At 38.2% G+C, this 14,198-nt stretch overlaps 2 protein-coding genes across 5 annotated transcripts; both read left to right on the forward strand.

Annotated features, from left to right (window-relative positions):
* Positions 1-738: 738 nt before the first annotated feature.
* LOC136241862 (uncharacterized) lies at positions 739-2,918 on the forward strand. Of its 2 annotated transcripts, XM_066033241.1 has the most exons (5): positions 739-1,302; positions 1,357-1,399; positions 1,461-2,266; positions 2,614-2,778; positions 2,833-2,918. In XM_066033241.1, the coding sequence occupies exons 1-3, from the start codon at positions 858-860 to the stop codon at positions 1,945-1,947; spliced, it is 975 nt and encodes a 324-aa protein (XP_065889313.1). In that variant the 5' UTR covers positions 739-857; the 3' UTR covers positions 1,948-2,266; positions 2,614-2,778; positions 2,833-2,918. The 2 variants fall into 2 exon arrangements, with proteins under 2 accessions (XP_065889313.1, XP_065889312.1); XM_066033240.1 differs by having other exon boundaries at positions 1,461-2,778.
* Positions 2,919-2,934: 16 nt separating this feature from the next.
* LOC136241861 (uncharacterized) lies at positions 2,935-9,525 on the forward strand. Of its 3 annotated transcripts, none has more exons than XR_010694432.1 (9): positions 2,935-3,232; positions 3,285-3,719; positions 3,784-3,927; positions 4,015-4,182; positions 4,235-4,416; positions 4,466-4,833; positions 4,882-5,083; positions 5,367-8,866; positions 9,344-9,525. XR_010694432.1 is itself a non-coding variant. In XM_066033239.1 (8 exons), exons 2-8 carry the CDS (start codon positions 3,575-3,577, stop codon positions 5,394-5,396), a joined length of 1,239 nt encoding a protein of 412 aa, XP_065889311.1. In that variant the 5' UTR covers positions 2,935-3,232; positions 3,285-3,574; the 3' UTR covers positions 5,397-9,525. The 3 variants fall into 3 exon arrangements, 1 of the variants encoding a protein (XP_065889311.1); XR_010694433.1 differs by having other exon boundaries at positions 5,367-6,560; XM_066033239.1 differs by having other exon boundaries at positions 5,367-9,525.
* The last annotated feature ends 4,673 nt before the right edge of the window (positions 9,526-14,198 follow it).

Below are 14,198 nucleotides of genomic sequence, written 5' to 3' on the forward strand. Positions count from 1 at the left end.
GGCCATATTGTAATCATATTTCAGCAACTATACACATTATTCATAAATCCTCTTGTCAGTCCCTCACAAGTGATGTTCTTCAAACCTTAGAATTGTTAGTAAGTTCTCATGGTTCTTCATTGGTCTGATTTTTGGTTCACAGTTTTCACTGTTTGGCATGGGGACAACTCATGTTTCCATAACAACATTTGAATTCCAAGTCGATTTATGAGAAATTAAGAATGCATAAATATTTGATAACAATGCATTAAGAAAAATCAAACCCCTAATCATGAAAAATGATCGATAGTGTACATGTGGGGTTTACAGTATCCCGTAACCTTAACTCAGTTCGATCTTGGGTTGATACTTATCGCGCTTCTTTCCTTCCCCCAAGGTCTGCTGCAATGAAAGTTCACCTCTCAAGGATGGCTAACATTTCGGAGGGAAAACATCTTGACAAGACCAAACCACCTGAGTAATATCAATAGCGGTGAACAACTTTTCAAAAATACTTAGTAGTCACCTGTTAAAGGAAACTAGACAACAGCGTTGCCCTTGAGAGAGACGAGAAGCTTTGGGCGCTTCAACTCGCGTAAGGATGCGCTCCAATGCGGATAGTTTGGATAAAACCGGCGTTTCCAATCCAGGATACGTAGTATAATTATATAATCTATGCTATGGAGGTCGGAAGCGGTCTCACGTGACTCGATGTTTTACATTGTGAACTTAAATATGCATATTTATTACTTACAAATATCATAAACACAGAGATTTGGTAATCACAAAACCAAAGATATGATTATCCCCGTTCATCCCCACCATTTAAAATGTTAAAACGTTGGTAAAAGTTGACTGGATCACGTGAATATCTGCAAATGGCGGAACTGAATTGCGCCAGATCAGTGACACCAGTACAGGACCACGAGAACTGTTTTACCGAGGGTGTAACAGTTGGGAAACGACTCAGGAGCTCTCCTACAGGCTGTACTCCTAGCAGGCAAGAGAAAAGAGCTCCACTGAGAAGCCTGGAAAACCATGAGGCCCAGCAGGAGGTTCGAGAACTACCCCGTGGCGACGTTCCTCAAGAGCTTCAGTCTACCCCAGTTGGACTGCAGCCAAGAACACTGATTAGCTCTACTGGGATCATTACACGTGATTCAAAGGAGAAATGGACCGAAGAAGAACTGAAAGCACTTGCAGAATTTATATTGTTTCACACACCAGGTGAAAGATGGCCAGCTCACAAGCACCAGGAGTTCTGGATCAGCGCCAGTGATTACATAAAGCACAGGGCTAATACACCTGGTGTATACAGAAGTGGTATGTTATAAACCCAAACAATCTCTGAAGTTTAATTAGTTTTTTTTGTTACAGTTAATGCTCTTCGGGGCAGAGTTACAGGCTGGCTAGCCAAGAGGTATTTACAGAGTACTGTTCGCCAATGATGCTTTTATGTCAAAACTGTATTATAATTTTAGGTACAAAACACCCAAGGACGCAGAAGCATGGTGTTGTGGACAGTCTGTTCCTAATGCTATTATGCAAGCATCAGTGTCTCATACTGTACAATCAGAAAGTATACAGACAACCCCTGTGGATTTAGCTTTAGTACAGTACATGTTCAACCAATTACAAGCAGAATGTCAACTAGCAGCTTTATCAGAACTATTCTCATCCTATATGAATCAGTTTGCCCTTGCAGTTCCCAATGACTTTCTGAGCAATGCTGCAAATGCAATGGTACAGCTATCGGATGCTGGACGGACGAACATTCTGTACAATCTTGCAAAGGGAATAGGAACTAGTCTCGTGCCCAGACCACTTTTTTTCTTTTTGTGTGGGGGCGGAGAAAAAAAGGGTCTGGTGGATCTCCAATACATTTTTTGTGCAGCCGGATCTACAACTATTGGGGATCGTTTATTAGTGGTGATGAATAGCAAAGGCCTGTTAACGAAGCAACAATAGGAATATGGGGTGCGTCTGCTTGGAAAGGCTGCGTCCTTGGGTACGTGTGCCGTATTTCCTATTGTTGCTTCGTTAACAAACTATTCATCACCACTAATCAACGATCCCCAAAAGTTGTAGATCCGGCTGCACAAAAAAATGTATTGGAGATTCACCAGACCCTTTATTTCTCCGCCCCCACACAAAAAGAAAAAAAGGGGTCTGGGCACGAGGACCCTTAGGCTGGACGAAAGTGATTCTCTTTTCCCCATCAATCGAATGCCTATCGGGCTTGTTGAGTATATTGCACAATTTTTTTACTGTTGACAATTTACAGCAGGTAAGCTATTCATGGTTTTATGCACCTGTCAAAGTCAAGCCCCACTCCCTGGGGTCCCCATACACCGACTGGGGATTTGACATCTACGGCTTGCCCCACCCCTGGGACTTTTGACGGCGGCAGTTTCAGAACCAAAATTTTTTTTATAGGTAAATCAAATCCCCTATATAAACCCCTCTTATGAGGTGGGGACACAGTGGGGAATTGGCCAGCTTCTTTGCCCCACCCCCAGGGAATTTGACACTAGAAATTGTCAAAACACCTGTATTGCATCACCATTCCTGGGGGCGGGGGATAACATTGATAGGTACATTATTACTATATATATATATTTATATTACACACAGGTATCTTGTCCAGCTGATTACCGTCTGTGGCAACAAACTATGTATGCAAATTTTGGACAGAAATGGGTCAGATTACATCGTGGACCTATGTGGTGTTCAGTGCCATCAACTCAGGACTCAGAAGGAGCATGCTACAGTACATCTCGGAGTCAGAAGACTATGGAGGTATAAATACTTGACATAATGTGTTCTGATATTATTAATGTGCCAATTGTGTAGGCTTTGGTTAACATACCTGCAGTTTCAGAGAGGTCCTTAAGGTATGATTTTTCAATGAGCGACACCACAGTAGACTCTCGGATACACACTATTTTTTGACCTGTGACTTATTGAGTTTTAGGTGAAAGTTCTTGATGAAGCTGCTAAGTGTAATCCGGGGGGGCATGGTGGTGGTTGAAAGCAGATGGATGTGACATTGTGAAGGGCCTGAAGGAATCCACCAAGCTTCAATGGAGTGGAGATGTAGATTTAGCTGATGGAGCCCTCCAGAAGCAGTACAAAGCATATAAGCAACGTTTAGAGGAGACAAAGGAAATTGGCCTTAGGAGAGAAAGTACAGTGCAGGATTTGGCTTCGATTTTGAGCTCTCTCAGTACAGATTTAGAATTTGTTCAGTCAGGTATGCATTATTACATGCAAATTGCCTGATGATTAAATCGACTTATTTGTAGAGTTGGTCAAGTCCAATGATTCGTATTCAGAGAAAACTGTATCTTCAAGGCAGAACGAGAAAGAGGTGATAATTTTAGCTTGGAAAATTAAAGAGCTGACTGAGCTTGGTGAAGTAGGAAGACAGTTGTTCAATGAGATCAGGGTTTTGAAAGACAAGATCCAGAGGCCAAACCTTGAAAGTGATGAAAATGTTCCTAGTCAGTTGAGGTCAATACGGCAAAGGCTAGTCACTGTGATTAAGGGTGTGACTCGACATCAGCGGACTGCAGCTTCACACATATTGGTCTTTATGATCAGCACAGAAGATAGGAGAAGAAAGCCTTATGCTCTTCCTGTTCAATGCGTACCCTACAAGGGATTGAGTGACTCTAAAGTGCGTGACCTAGCCAATAACATAATCAGTGAAATGGTCAAGAGAAAGATGAATGTAGCAGGTAATGGTGTATGGTATTTCCAGTGCAACAGTTGATAGATGCATACCTTTCATTCAACTTGCAGGATTTACATCTGATGGAGAATGGAATTCGTTACGCACTAAGGGAAACTCAAGGCCCTTGTCAGTGTTCCAGATTCGTGCAGATGTTAGATCGAAGTACACCCATATGAGCATGAAGAGAATGATTGAAATGATCACTCCCATATGTACGTGGATGTTGTATTGTACAGATATGCCAGTAAATTTTCTATTATCAGAGCTGTCATTATTGTTGGATATGTTGTTCATTCTAGGTGAGAATGGAGCTATCACTGCACTTTTACCAAATCATGCTGTCTCCCCTGAACTTCTTGGTGACCTAAAGAAATGGAACTCAGAAGGTGCCAGTTTGGATGATGCAATTGAACGGCTGAGGCTTCGAACAGTCCCATCTGGTTATGAAATTCATATCTGGATAGAAGGTATCGTATGTAACTTTTGTTCAGTGGTCACTTAAAGCCCTGGTTTTTGTAGGGAAAGATGAGACTAAAGCTGAAAAGTTACGCTCTATATTGGCACAGCTGGAGTACCAGTATCAAGTGAATTTGTTTCATTCAAAAGGAATCCCCTTCAAGAATCATCTGTATGTGCCAGAAGTGCACCCTATTACAGGTAAAGGGTTTTGTGAGCGTGAAGATGAAAGCCACATATTTAAGGTATTCAATATTCATGGTGTAACATGTGTAAAAATATTTTGGCCTTTAGAGGATTGGTTATAGTCTCCGACAAGGCAGTCCAAGTAACATTCAGTTGGAGAGGTTTGCAGAAGCGCTACATGATTCATCAGCAGAACTTACTTACTGTGCACTATCTGGTGTCCGTAAACAGGGTGTGGAGGACGTTGAGCGATTATTTGGTCAACCTCTGATAGAATGGATGAAACAGAAAGGCTACTGTGATGAAGCTGCATATCTACAAGTTGTCCGCAATTGGAGACGTGCATGTGATGATAGGGGTCTGACTGATGACCAACGGAGCATATTTAATAAAGAATTTTTAAGCTTCATATTGGACGATCTTATGTCTTGGCATAAGGATGATGGCTATGATTTCAGTGTCTTGGAAGTTAACCGGTAAGCTGAGTGAGACAAATATGCATATGTCATATTACATGTATGCAGGAAAATCAACATCATCAGGGGTTTCAGTAGGGAGACTTTGATAGCTCTGGTAGCTAATACTGAGTCTCGAGAATGGAGAAGAGAATACAACATTAAGAATGGCATACCCCCAGAAAATCCCAGATCAAGCACCACTGATGATGTGGAATGTTTTTTCAGCATTTTGCGGGACACTGTTGGAAAGGATTTCACCCTGAAAGAAGTATGTATATATGAATTGTGTATAAATATATGTGCAGTTTTATACCATATCTGATACAAAATATTTCGAGGGGAAATATTTTTGATATTGAACAGGGCAAAATTTTTGCAGATTTACAAGCAATTCCAAACATAAAATATGGGGTTTAAATATTTCAAGGATAAAATTTTTGCTGGTAACTCCCTAAACATCAAAATCAGCAAAAAAAATTTCCCCCTCAAAATATTTATTAGGCTATACGGTATATGACCATTTACTTATGTGGTTTTTTAATGAAATGTAGGTTTATTATGGATGGGAAAATAAAAGGTGACTGAAGAGTTTAAGAGACGAATGGATCAAAACTTGCCATTCTTTTATCACACATCAACACACCTTAGATTTTATGAAGGTTTAATGCCAGATTTCAGCATCCAGAATCCCAAAAAGAAATCCAAACGATTACCCAGATTCGAGCTGTTAGGAGCCAATGACAGTCGAGTCACTTTGTCTGTGCGTGGTGATACTTCAATCCGCACGAAATTTCACAATGTGCCAATTAATCTTCCACCACCACCAGGAACTAATCCGTGCGTTATGCAATTTAACAGCAAATAAATAAACAAGATTCTACAGTAGCAATGCAAGTTATGTATATAAAACATGTTCAGTGTGTCAACTAGCTGAACGGCTGAGGAGGACTTGCTGTGACCAATTGCCATTTTTAGTTATCCTTATCCCAGCATACCAGACAGGGGTATGATAAAACTTGATCGTATCCAATCAAATGCTACGTTCAAAATCTTTTGTGCAATAAGTGCAGCATGTACATCATCAACTGCTTCCTTCACAACGTAACCTATCCTTCTCCATTCATCATCATCAATTTTGCAAAGAAAAGCTATGGATTTTGAATCATAGGGGTTATCAAATTTGAATCATAGGGGTTATCCGGTTCCGGATTCAGCTTTACAGCAACAGGCTTTCCATCTTTAAGATTCTTCTTGGCAAGTTCCAACTGGTCTTGGTAATCAGTTTATTTGTGAGCTCCAATGCATTTAAAAATCACAGTATGTGTGATTGCTGGTATGTCATCTTCCTCTGAATCTGAGGTTGCTTGTGTACCTGGATTTGGATCGGGAGTACAGCTGTTGCTGTGTGGGATCGGTGACGGTGATGTGCTAGGACTATTATCAAGCCAATTCCATTGCCATAACACAAACACGCTGTCATCTTTAAAGAAAATGTAGGGACTAATGTCCACAGATCTGCTGAATTCTTCTCTCTGTATGTAGATATGAATACATATGTAGAGTTGTACTTGTTGCTGTATATACTTACATGAATAATGAAAGCACAATCGTAGCTAAATTCTACGTAAGCAGTGGAGAAGGGGGTGATCTAGATTTTCTCAGTTCCTAGCAAAGCCATCAAATACGTGGAGCTCAGGCAGTAATCCTTCGTGATATTCTTCCCACTGCAGCTTAACCTCCACCAGGTCAGCATTAAACACTGGGGAACTCGGTACAACATAGTGGAGAGTATTCCCTTTTGTTAACACAGTTACTTCGACAAAATCATCATACAACTTGACCTCATTGGCCATTTTGGTATTCAATTAAAATTTATTAAATTTAGTAGCGCTTGTATCGTTTCCATCCTCCTCTGTAACCGCATAGAAGGTAAATTATTACTGGGTGTATTGTAATTATTTAGTTCACATAGCTGTTATAGTTGCATTTCCATGAAGGAGCCACGTCATTTTGACAAACCTGAACTCAATAATGCAATTGTTACTATAAAACTTCAAATGTTTATAACTTTTCACCAAAGGAGAGTTTAACATGGTGTGCGTTCACTGCATACATACATACATACACCAATATTACATGTTGCATACATTCACTTAGATCTTCTCCATGCATACCTGCATGATGTCCTCACTAAGTGAGGACTTCATCCACCCAACCACCACACTGTGACTCAAATAATACAGCATTATAATTTGGGTTGTAAATGGGCCAACCAAGGAGGGCAATATGGTCACCTTTTCATGATGGATAGGACACATCACACACACGTGCCAGAAAGGTCACATCAGCACACACACGTGCCGGATAGGAAACATCAGCACACACACACGTGCCGGATAGGAAACATCAACACACACGTGCCGGATAGGAAACATCAGCATACACACACGTTCCGGATAGGAAACATCAGTACACACAAGTGCCGGATAGGAAACATCAGCACACACACACGTGCCAGATAGGAAACATCAGCACACGTATGTGCCAGATAAGACACATCAGCACACGCGTGCCAGATAGGACACATCAGCACAGACACATGCTGGAAAGGACACATCAGCACACACATGTGGCGGATAGGACACATCAGCACACACCCGTGCCGGATAAGACACATCAGCACACACATGTGCTGGACATAATGCACACACAAGTGTTAGATGGGGTTTACCTAATTTTGTATATTAATGTTAAAGTGTTTTCCTTTGCAATTAAGTTTCAGTGCCCAACCTTCCTCGGTCGCCAGGAATCTTTCAACATAAATTGTGGACAGGGAGGGTTGGGATAACTTTTCCTCAGTGTTTTAGAGATTTTCTCAACTGCTTCATGTACACTGTCAACAGGTGAGAAAAACGTGGCTGGAAACTTGCTCAACCAGTTTAATAACCTGTTACGTATGGCGTGATGTGTACAATGTACATGTGACGCCTACGTTCCAATCCAATACAGCTGGCTAGATCACTGATCGCCTCGTTCTAAGCTATGCATCAAGGGAGGCAGCAAAATCGTCCAAATTTGACTTCACCTCTCACGCTCCACAGCAGCTTCAAATCTTCACTAGATCACCCTACATCACCATTATGCTGCAAAACATCCAAAAACAAACCGAAAAAAGCACAAAATCTTTCATTTTTGATTCGAGCTGGGTGGAGCTCCTGGTGAGCTGCTGGTATACTGCATCATAAGAAATTACAGAAACACCAACTACTACTACTACCAAACGTTTTGATCCATCATTTATCATCATTCTAAACAAAGTTAAGTGACCAGTGTGGCATCAGAAGTACTGGAAAGCACTTTGGTACCATTGAGAGAATCCCTTGAAATGATGCACGAAAATTTTGACGTTCTTCACCCAGATGGTGAGAAGTCTCAGATCCTTTCCAGACTAACAGCATAGACAGACTATGCATCCAACCTCATCACATCACTATGAGGAAGAGTTGGCTGGTAGGGCAGTTTGAATTCGAAAATTTGTGCTTCGTTTTCTGCTATTTGAGAGAAAGCAACTCTGTGCCAGGAACCCAGTGAATAATTTGCTTATTACTGTATGTACTTTTTAACTACATTAACTCTAGATAATATCTAGCTAAGCAGCAAGTTCTATCCTGTTCTTTGTGTGGAGCACGAAATTTTAAAAACAATTTTTCATCTCACGAAATACTAAAATCGATATTTCTGTGAAGACAACAATCGTGCCTCCGGTTTCATGGTGGATCTAGCAATGGGATACCACAATGAACATCCCACAATGGTAGGGGGTTCGATTTGTAAAAGCAGATTTTTCGGATTGTGGACCCTAACCTTGCTCAGTACAGCTGATAAACTTGAATACCCATACTCAATACTGTACTGCAAACACTTGGTCAATCATCATAAAAATGAAGTTGAGTACATCCCTGCCATTCAAAATTAATCTTTTTCATGTATGTGCATGGTTGTAATGGGACACATCTTGATACGCCACCTTCATGAGAACTATGTTCTGCATGTGAGTACTGTACAGATGTGAAGTAATTCCAGTGCACAAGGCCACCAACATTATAACTAGATGTTAGTGCCACACACAATTGAGAAAATTATTTACGCACATCAGTAGCTATGCGTAATCATGTCTTTGTTGGTATGTAATGATGTGATTGCTTCTTGATCATTAGTAATGTTCAAATTTAAGTGTATTCACACAATAGGACATAACAATTGTCTTAGTATCATGCGCGTTTTGTGTGGGTACCACTAGTATTAATTAACACAACACCACTGCATGTTAACTTCAATTTATTGTAAACATCTAGAGGATTTTGGATACCTCATTCTCCAGAAAATCTGTATCTTTTGATACCAAATTTATCTTGGTACCATTTACTGTATTTCTGGGTATGGTAACTTTAACAACTGGACTATACAGTATGCACATGTATGATACATGTATGTATAATATACTATTTACAGTGATTCTCTGTTTTAGGCACGCCTGGTACACATTCCGATGAAGCCATTATTTGTACTACCTGTGTTGTTTGCAATTGCAACAATAAGTAGTATTGCTACTTCACCATTTTAAATTTTATTGATTTTCTAATGTCAATGTAAAGATTAGATTTGGGTTTAAACACCATTCTATTCATTTTCATTTTATAATTGAAATTATGGAACTATTCAAGGAATTTTTATAATCAACGAATCCGTGATGTTCAATCTAATGTATAATATCGCTGCATCTTCAAACACACAAATATTTTGTTTGTTTGTTACTAATGATGGATGGATGTGTATGTATTGTAAAGCCAGATAGCACAGAAATGATGTTTGTAGTGGAATAAACTTTTAAGGCGAGTATGTGAAGTAGGCATTAGCGAATGTTGACTTTTAACATTCAAATTTTTCTTAACGAATGTTGTTACACCCACTCAATTAGTGACAAAAATGAAATTTTTGCATTATAAACATATATTAAGCTCCACAAAAAGTAGCATAAATAACCTTAAAATTACTTCAAGAAAAAGTTTCAGTATTGTGAACAAGTATGATTCTTCCCTGCCTCAGTTTGCTCTCTGTGTTGATGTACCACAGCAAAATTAGACCCATTCAGTATCTAGAAGCATTTTAAGAATTTTACCTCAAGGTACATCTATAGTCTATAATAGAACATACAGTACATAAGCATAGGAACATACAGTAGGTGAGCTTGTAAATATTGATGCACCACAGCAAAATTCAGACCTGAGCTTGTTAATGGTGAACAAGTCCCTACATAAATTTGCTCTATACTATATTTTGATGCACCACCACAAAATTCAGACCTGTTCAGTATCTAGAAGTATTTTAAAAATTTTACCTCAAGGTATAGTCTCTAAATTAATAGAACATACAGTGAAAGTGTGAACAAGTCTGATACTTTCATGCAAAAGTTTGCTCTATATGTTCACGCACCACATCAAAATTCAAACCTGTTCAGTAACTATTTAAAAAATATCTGTCTCAAATAGAGCACAGCATAGGTAAGCTTCTAAAGGGTGAACAAGTCTGATTTATTTCTGCACAAGTTAGCTCTATATGATGATGTACCATAGCAAAATGGAGACCTGCTCAGTATCCAGAAGTTTGTTGTTGTTTTTTATTACCTGTCTAATAGAGCATAGCATAGGTAAGCTTACAGGTTGAACAAGACAGATTCAATCCTGCATACATGTAAGCTTGCTCTATAATGTTAGTATCTAGAAGTATTTTATTTACCTGAAGTAGTCTTTAATAAAGCGTACAGTGCATAAGCATACTGTAGATAAGCTTCTAAAGGGTGACTAAGTCTGATTCTATCCTGCATGCATGTAAGTTTGCTCTATTATGTTGATGCATCACAGCAAATTTCAGAAATGTTTAGTGTCTAAGTATTTTTTTTAATTTACCGCAAGGTATCATCTCTAATAGAGCATAGAGTGCATAGGCTTAGGTAAGCTTCTGGTGATGTGCGATATTAGGATTTTGGTTTCGGTACGATATCGATATGATAATTGTTAAAATATTGAAATTTCGATACGTTTTCAGTATTTTTTTGTTTTGATAAATTGCGTGGGGCTAATGTTTACAATTAGCGGGTATGCTTTATAGAGTTTGTGATGAAGATAATAACAAGCCTTGGAAACTGGTAGACGCTTTTCAAAATGGCTAAACTGTACAGAACTGAGCTTCATTTCTACCGTGATTGCACAATCACGCACTAAAAGTTGTAAATTACCAAAATATTACTCAATATATTGAAAATTGTAGCCAAATATTGACTATACGATAAATATTGACGTCAGTTATAAAAATACAGAGATTCGATACGATATCAGTATGGAAAAAAATACTGCAATGTCGATAATTTTTCGGTATATTGCACATCACTATAATTAAAACTTCTAAACGGTGAACAAGTCTCAATCTTTCCCGCATAAGTTTGCTCTATATGTTGATGCAACACAGCTAAATTTATACCAGTTAAGCATCTAAAAGTATTTTAAAAATTTCACCTCAAGTATAATAGAGCATAAAGTGCATAAGCAAAACTTCTAAGGTGAACAAGTCTGATCATATAAGTTGCTCTATGTTCATGCACCACCACAAAATTAAGACTTAACTGTAGGGGAATACCCTTCCAAAATTTCCTGGCTACACCCCTGATAACTATAACTAATCAGTTGTAATTATTGTAGGCCACTGGCACAGGTTGCCAGTGGACCTTCACCATACCTGTAGCCACCAATCCGTTGTAACCATGTATCATTGTAATTCTGTATGCCGTAAACTAAATACAGCAGCACATGTTGCTGCCAGACCCTCAGTGCTGGCCACTAAATAATAATAAAGTATTTAAAAAACTTTACCTCAAAGCGTAGTCTCTAATAGAACATACAGTGAAAGGATGAATAAGTCTGATTTTATCATGTTTTATTACTATAAGTTGATTCCAGGATATCTTAACATATATTGCTTTACAGAATTGTGGTATAGCAGCTACACATACAGCACCTTAAATTAGGTTACATGAACTAAAAATAAGGAGTACTTAATATTGCACCATAATATGACCGGACCTGTGAAAATAGGGCATCTTGGCACATACATTTTGCTTTCTTTATCAAAATTAAAGATTCATGACTTTTGATGTCATTATGCTATGGCCGCACAGCAACTTAAGCATTAGTTGGTAGGCACCGGCCGATTATGCCGACATAATTTAAAGTATAATAGGTGACCAAAAGCATCAAGCATAATGCTAGCATAATAGGGACAATATTTGAAATTTAATTAAAATGCGCAATACCGCACCTGAAAGAAAGCAAATATTCACTGCTATAGGCAGGGGGGCCATGGCCCCCCCACTTTTATGGGACACTGTTTACAAGAAAAGATCGAGATACTCTAATAGAACAGTCAGGATCTGTATACTCTAATAGAGCAGTCTCACAGTATTAAGAGAAGCAGTGTAGCAAGTTACTTAGCTACGTATGTGTAGTTATAAATATATAAGGAGATATAAATGGTGGAGAACAGCTATTGTGAGCAGGCTGTGACCTTTTGTTTTCTTTTTCGTCTTCAACTTACAGCTGGACTGGCCCCCTCACTCTTTGGCCTGCTCCACCGCCCCTGTTCACTGCCAATAATATTATTAATGCATTTCATATTTAAAAACATGTTAATATAACGTATTAAACCGTTTCTTTGTTGGTTATTTACACTTTGCAGAAATAAGACCGAGATACCCTAATAGAGCAGTCACTTACTCTAATACAGCAGTCAAGAAAGGCTAATATACTCCAATAAAACAATCAGTTCTAGAGCATAATCTTGATTTTGAAAGCATAATTTTGAGCATAGTAGACCTCATAATAGGTAAAATTTTGGGCATAATAGGCCGGAGCCTATTAGTTATCAAACATATTTTTTAATTCAAATACCAAAGATGTAATGTTTTGTATGATGGGGTATCTCGTGCCAACATGCCATGTTTTTGAAGGCCCTAACTGTAGTTGCTAACAGCAACACTGCTATCATAATGCAACTTAGCCTATTGTTGAACTCAAAATCACTTTACAGCTTAAAATTTTCAATAATCATTCCATTTACTGTACTTGGCCAAGAAACTAAAAATGAATGTAGAAGTGGCACAGGAATAATGCTTTAAAGTTGTACCTTAGTTGCTCCTAGAAGGAAATTTCTATAGATGATGGCCTCATGGTAAGACACGACACTACCTGCTGCATTAGGTAAGATTTCTGACCAAACGGTTGCTCCGATTTATCATCTCTAATAGAACATACAGTGAATGCTCTATTATAGAGCATAGAATGAATACATTGTATGCTCTAACATAACATCTCTATTATAGCATAGAGTGAATCTCCATTAAGAAGCGTACTAAAGGGTGAACAATGCTGAAATCATATGTGGATTACTCTGTTCTGTGTCTAAATATATACCAAATCACAACCAACATGAGGATGAAGCTGAATTTTGAGAATGGCTATTAAATCTTGATGATGGCAAGTTAAAAAATGGCAGTTAAACAAAAGGAGCTAACAAAAATTCTAGAAATTGTGAAAAAAAGTGTAAACTGAAAGGTTCTACCAAAAAGTCCAGAAAACGTAAATAAAAGAATAATTACACAAAAAGTTGCTACCAAAAAACCTGAAAATGTGAATAAAAAAGTAATGAAATGAAAAGGAGGTACCAAAAACTCCAGAAAATGTGAAAAAAAAGTGATTAAACAAAAATGTGCTACAAAACATTTAGAAATTATAAAAAAATAAATTAAACAAAAAGGTTCTACCAAAAAAGTCCAGAAAGTGCAAAAAAATGATTAATCAAAAAAGTACTACCAAAAAGTCCAGAAAATGTAAAAAAAATGTCATTAATGAATGCCATTTCACATTGGGAAGTTTACCCAATCTTGATTGCCCACCAACTAAACATGGATTTGGTCATAGATGCAGAGGACAACCAGTGCAGCACCATATGGCCCACACGCGGAGTTGGTCATTGGCCTTCTGAATGGAGATTCACTGTATGCTCTATTAGAAATAATATGTAGAGTTAAACTTTAAAATACTTCCAGATGGTGAACAACTTGGATTATTGCTGTATATAATTAGACACTGAACAGAGTAATCCAATTATAATTTTATCACCGTTCACCATTAGAAAGCTTCTGAATGGAGATTCACTGTATGTTCTATTAGAAATGATATGTAGTTAAATTTTTTTTAAATACTTCCAGATGGTGAACAACTTGGATTATTGCTGTATATAATTAAAGATACGGAACAGAGTAATCCACTAAT

This window comes from Dysidea avara, chromosome 12, assembly GCF_963678975.1.
Source record: "Dysidea avara chromosome 12, odDysAvar1.4, whole genome shotgun sequence".
Classification (NCBI taxonomy): domain Eukaryota; kingdom Metazoa; phylum Porifera; class Demospongiae; order Dictyoceratida; family Dysideidae; genus Dysidea; species Dysidea avara.

Coding starts and splice junctions, on each gene's coding strand:
- LOC136241861 (XM_066033239.1), top strand. CDS start 3,575: ATGATCAGCACAGAAGATAGGAGAAGAAAGCCTTATGCTCTTCCTGTT. Junction 3,720..3,783: donor GAGAAAGATGAATGTAGCAG/GTAATGGTGTAT, acceptor TTCAACTTGCAG/GATTTACATCTGATGGAGAA. Junction 5,084..5,366: donor AGGATTTCACCCTGAAAGAA/GTATGTATATAT, acceptor AATGAAATGTAG/GTTTATTATGGATGGGAAAA.
- LOC136241862 (XM_066033240.1), top strand. CDS start 858: ATGGCGGAACTGAATTGCGCCAGATCAGTGACACCAGTACAGGACCAC. Junction 1,303..1,356: donor ACCTGGTGTATACAGAAGTG/GTATGTTATAAA, acceptor TTTTTGTTACAG/TTAATGCTCTTCGGGGCAGA. Junction 1,400..1,460: donor ACAGGCTGGCTAGCCAAGAG/GTATTTACAGAG, acceptor TTATAATTTTAG/GTACAAAACACCCAAGGACG.